A 6000-nucleotide genomic window follows, 5' to 3' on the forward strand; every position below is an offset into this window, starting at 1 on the left:
TTTTTTCTGCTTATTAGGACAGCTTCCCCAGATAAACTAGAAGCACTTGAGGAAGCCTATCCCCCTGTGTCAGCCAGGGAGACCAGGATGACACACTCACAGCATCTAACTGAGGAGAGTTCACTAAAGGGACTGTTCACTGAATGGTAGACAGAGCTAAGTCAAACCAACAAAAGATGGGCTAACAACATCCAAGAGTCATTACTATGAAGAATCCTTAAGGGGTATGGGGAAACAGAAGGTGCCAGAACACAGAGAGAGCAGTGGTTCTCACTATAGCTAGAGTTCTGGGGAGAGGGTTGTCCAACAAAAGCTGCAACTTTAGGCAAAGGTGCCCAGTTCCTGTGGTCCATGACCAGGCAGGGCGAGAGTAGGAAAACAAATACCTCAACCTCTGATCTCCTGCTAGGAGGCCAGCAGGACCTCTTTCTCCCATTGGCCAAACCCAACCAGATTCCAGAAGGTAATGTCCATGTGGTACATCCTCCACATGTGATTGGCCAGATAGTGAAGGATAAAGAGTGGATCTGGAGGGAAAATGCAAACCATCCAGCACATCCCCATAGCTGGTTTTCAATAGTGCTTGTTGATTGACTTCGTGTTAATGAATGTTGTGGAAGGCTTGATTACTATAATGATTTGGATACAGACAGTCAAGAGTCTGAAGGATGAATTCAGGGATGTGTGCAGTTCCTTTTCTTCCTCTACAAGCTTGGCTGTGAGAGCTGAAGGTTTAGTGTGGCAAACGTTTTGTCTTCCTTTTGTGGGCGAGAAGAAAAGAGGATACCAAGAAGGAATTCATACTGCTACTCTCATCTATGCTTAAAAGCTAAATGTATTTCCCCAAAATTAAAAAGAGAATGTTTGCTACTTAAATGTGAGCTGGTAAGAAAGATAACTCATGCTCCAGCATGCTCATCAGTTAAATGCTATCAGAGCTACAAGTGTCAAACAGCTACATGGGCAGCCCGGGAATGAGTCTGGCAAATAAAAGAGCACAGTGTGAAATGATGACTTTTTCTGATCAAAAAGCATCCTAGGGAGGGCTGAACAGTTTTGGGTCAAGAAGAGGCCTCTGTTTCTGGGGTGATTTTTATTGCTATCAGAGAGAAGACCGTACTTGCTGTGAACATATGGCTACTCTGCACACTCCTACTGGTGAAGGCAAACTTGTAGTCACTTGTCTTTCTCCCTGGGTCTTTAGCCCCAACAATGAAACATATTTTTCATTTCAGTTTCACTTATGTATCACTTTCTCTTTTAAAAGGGTGAGTTATAAAGTAAAAAAAAAAAAAAATCACCATCAATGAATATTTCAGTGTGTTACCAGGACGCACGTATGTGGACACGTATATGTGTGCACACACATACACTCAAACCCTCCCCATGCCACGTGACTAAGGACCACAAACTCATTTTCCCCAACTGGAACTTTTTTCAGTTTTTGTACTGTGAGTTTCTTTATTCTGTGGCTCCTCCAGTCTAAAAATGTAAAAGCTGTTGCAAGGGAGCTATAATTTCTACTCAACACTTCAATGATTTGATTATATAAAATAAAAAGTGAAATGAAGTTAATAGCACCTTATTCTTGCAATACATTATGAGAATATTTTCCTGCAAGATCTGAAAGTGGAAATTACCTCTGGGCCCCCTAACTCTCAAAAATATGGGTCGTGATGATTACTGCAATGGAATTTCAAGACTGAAGAACGTAATATGTTTCTCTTTCCTCTTTTCAGTTTCCCAAAAGGACATCTTCTCTTCCTGGGATAGTATATAATGAAAGATAAAGAACATAAGTGACAGATTGTTCTGCTTTTGGTGTAATCCTAGCGTGTGAGCTCAGAAAGAGCAGACAACCTCTCTGGGCCTGAAGTAGTCTGAAAAGTGAGGGGACTGGATAACCCATTTTCACTTTAGCATTCTAGATTCAAAAAATAAAATAAAAAACATGCATTGGGAATGAAAACTGCACTGTAATGCCAGGTTTGTTGTTGTTGCTTTCTTGTATTTCACAGCAGCCCTTATCCAGAATCTTCCCCACCTGCTTCTTGCCTAGTAATTTGTGTGGCTTCAGCATAGAGCTGAAGAAGAGGGCAACATCCTGAGTTCAGATCCTTCACAGGCCAGGCATCTTTGATCTCATCCCTGGTCCAGCTTTCTTTCTGACAGTTGGAATTCATTCAACATGCTTTCAGGTTCCCATTCCCAAAGAATCAACTCAAAAAGAATACTCTAGCTGCTATTGTCCCAGAGGTAGCATCTCATTTGAAGAACAGAACATAATACTACAACAGAGGGCAAAATTGTAGCCACTTGGCCTAAGTGCAAATAATGTTAAATAGCATTTAAGTACCCCCCTACACACTGTGATAGGAAAGGACATCCTTTTTCAGAATTTTCCCAATCTGGGCGTGCAGATGTAGCACAGTCTGCCTCTAGGAAACAAGGAAACGATTTCACTAGTGTAAAAACTCTCCTAAGCATGATACAGGGAGACTTAACAGGATTAAGTTTCTCAGGTGGTGCCAAACAAGTTCTCGTTTTCACAGCGTTCTTCTATGCCAGCAAGTCAAGAAACATATTTGCAGCCCTCAACAAGTTTCAGGGTACAGCCATATGCCAAAAAGAATGCAAGCTCGATTTAGGGTTTTCAGCTAGACTGGTAATGTGACAGGATTTTACTTCTGCCCATTTCCAATCTATCTTTAGGTAAAATTTAAATATGAGCATTGGCACTGTTTCCCTTTTTCTGATCTACAGGTACCTAAGATCCCCCCTGTCTTGTCCTGCCCTATCCCTGCCTTCCCAGCATTAAAACTCTTAGAAAGAAAGTTTACAGACAACTGAACTAGTGCACATACCTAAGAAGATCTCTAAGACTTCCTCGTCTCTTCAATAGTTGAAGTTGTATTGAATTCTTGTTCAACTTACCCCCAAAGTTAATAAATGGGGGATGGAACAACTATATATAGGCTTAGCATTTGGCATTAGTATACAGTAGTGTTTTTCTATAGGCTGAAGTCTACATCAGCTGGAATTGATATAATTAAATATAATGTTGACAGGTTATGACATTTGCCTATTAAGACATTACACAAACATTCCAATAATTTGCTGGTTTTTGAGTTTGTGAAAAATAAATGAAACAAAATCTCAGGGGATGTTGCTAATGGTGTAACTGGAAGAGAGGTTTCAAAAGCACAGGGTTCAGGAAATAACAGCCAAAGAATAATGCATTCAAAGCCAAAACATATAGAGTGGTAAATGAATATTTAGTACTTACCACAAGACTGCTGTCTAGAGACAGCCTTTTTCCAAAGTCCCTTTTCTCGAGCTGTCTCTTTCCTTCCATGGACGAAGTTATTTATTTTCTTTTGTGACTTATAAGAATCCCCCGTCTGTTTCCAGGGTCACTGAAAAGAGTGAACATGTGTTTTACTATCCAAGTGCACAGTGTTTAGACCTTTGTCTTCAACTGTCTAACCAGAAACAAGCATTGAAGTCAAAATATACCCAGTCCCAAATAATAAGTGTAGAACTGGGCTCTCTCAACTCAAAAGACCACTCCGTGTTACAAATGTCAGAGTCGTCTTTATGGCGGCCCCTGTGTTTTTATAGGTTTTGCTAATGGAGTTGGGGAATGGGTTTGCAGGTTGAATCAGCAGACTGTGGAAAAAAGCAAACAGTCTCCGTTTCATGCCACACTTGCTCCACACCCGTCCTCTATCAGCCAGAATCATTCTGTTACTGTGCACATCGATGCTGTCTGCAAATTCCATGAGATCAAACCGACAAAACCACGCTCCATAACCAAGAGTTATTGAGCTCAAGGTCCAATGAAGGGAAACTGAAACATGAACTTTGTTGTCAATATTTAATTTAAAAAATATGTAATTTAAAAATATTTGAGGAACATTGTAAGATACATTCCTCTGGGGATAGATTGATTCAAAATGAATGGTGGGTGATGTCATTACTGTCAATGAGTATTTATAGAACACCCACTGTATTTTTACCAAATTAGATATAGTTCAGCCCCGAACTCCACTGAGATTGCTTTTTCTAGAATGATTAAGTATTCTGGTTAATAAGGATTCATCATATATGTTAAGTGCTAGCTTCCAATTTTCACAAAGATGTAAAAGGCTTGAAATAAAATAAATGGGTTACAGTCCAGGATTTTTTTTTTTTCTTTTGAGACGGAATCTCGCTCTGTTGCCCAGGCTGGAGTGCAGTGGCGTGATCTCGGCTCACTGCAAGCTCTGCCTCCTGGGTTCGCGCCATTCTCCTGCCTCAGCCTCCTGAGTAGCTGGAACTACAGGTGCCCACCACTACGCCAGGCTAATTTTTTGTATTTTTAGTAGAGACCGGATTTCACCGTATTAGCCAGGATGGTCTTGCTCTCCTGACCTTGTGATCCACCCACCTCTACAGGCTTGAGCCACCATGCCTATCCCATTTCAGGATTTCTTATCCACTAGCCAAGTGACCTTGGACAAGTCATTTAACCTCTCGGAAACTCATTTTTCTCAACTACAAAACATGATGATAGCAATCAAATGATGTATGAGAATATGATTTAGATGCCATAAATTACAACTCATATGTAAGTTATAATTACCCACAGATTACATGTAAAAACAGTTAACCTGAAATATTAGTCAACATAATTCAATATATCCTTGATGATTCCGAAGGCACTTTGAGGTATAGAAATTACTCATAATCCTTGTAAATAAACATAGCCATTGTACTGCTGATGCAGAAGAGATGAAATACAATGTTATACCAATTAATTCTTTAATATAATTGAAAAGAAATATGTTCCACAACTCTCAGTTACTGCAAGTCTGACATGGATCAAACAGGCAGGATTTCATGGCCCACAGGATGCGGGCTCTCTCTTGGTTTTCTTCATCAAGAGGGATGAGACAGCGGTGCCTCAGATGGGGAATGCCCAAACTATAGTCAATCATGGGAAACTGATGGGCTCCTGTTCCAGCTTAGGCTCTTCCTCCACCTTAGTCATTTCATCTCTTACTTTCAAGAACACTAATTTTAATACATCACTCGTCCACTCAGTGACTCTTAAGAGTTAAATCAGAATTTAGGATAAAATCCAAGTTTTTCAATATCATTCTCTAAAATTCTAGGCAGTATTTTTCAGAAAAGAAGTTAGTTCTGTATACTGCTATAGGCACGACCACTAATCAACTGAAATTTGTTTGGGAGGCTGCCTTTTCTACTTTCAGCTGTTCCTGCCCACTTTGTAGCATCACCCCTCCCCCAGTCTCAGCGACTGTATACACTGGTAGTTCAGAACACCCTCTGCACTCAGGCCCTCATATTTCCCTCTCCACCAAAAACACACCCTAAGTCTTGATCCCAAAGAGCATGGGAGTTTGATAGCTCATAATAGATTGTGCTTTGGCCTTCAGCACATACGCACTGAGGGCCTACTATATGGAAGACAGTAGGAATACCCTAGGAATACTGTACGGAATACAGTCCTTACATGTTAGTGACACAGTCATGTACAAGAAAATCCAAGTCCCCATTTTTGTGGAACTCATATTTTAGTGAGGCATATAGAAAACAAGCAAACAAACAAACAGCTCCAAACTGTGGTAGGTACAGTATGAAGCAAATAAACCCTAGCAGGTGGAGAAAAGTGCCAAGTGGCCGGGCGAGGTGGCTCACGCCTATAATCCCAACACTTTGGGAGACTGAGGCAGGTGGATCACCTGAGGTCAAGAGATCGAGACCATCCTGGTCAACATGGTGAAACCCTGTCTCTACTAAAAATAAAAATAAAAAAATTAGCTGGGTGTGGTGGTGTGCGCTTGTAATCCCAGCTATTCGGGAGGCTGAGGCAGGAGAATTGCTTGAACCCGGGAGGTGGACATTGCAGTGAGCTGAGATTGCACCACCGCACTCCAGCCTGACTGATGACAGAGAGAGACTCCATCTCAAAAAAAAAAAAAAAAAAAAGTGAAG

General features: G+C 40.9%; 1 protein-coding gene across 1 annotated transcript in view; it reads right to left on the bottom strand.

Annotated features, from left to right (window-relative positions):
- NCKAP5 (NCK-associated protein 5) overlaps positions 1-3355 on the bottom strand; it is an 846875-nt gene extending 843520 nt beyond the window's left edge. Inside the window, exon 1 of the mRNA XM_011937715.1 lies at positions 3287-3355. Coding sequence (XP_011793105.1) covers positions 3287-3355 — 69 coding nt within the window. The remainder of the gene's footprint in view (positions 1-3286) is intronic.
- Positions 3356-6000: the final 2645 nt, after the last annotated feature.

Source organism: Colobus angolensis, unplaced genomic scaffold (genome assembly GCF_000951035.1).
Source record: "Colobus angolensis palliatus isolate OR3802 unplaced genomic scaffold, Cang.pa_1.0 Scaffold168, whole genome shotgun sequence".
NCBI classification, from domain to species: Eukaryota; Metazoa; Chordata; class Mammalia; order Primates; family Cercopithecidae; genus Colobus; species Colobus angolensis.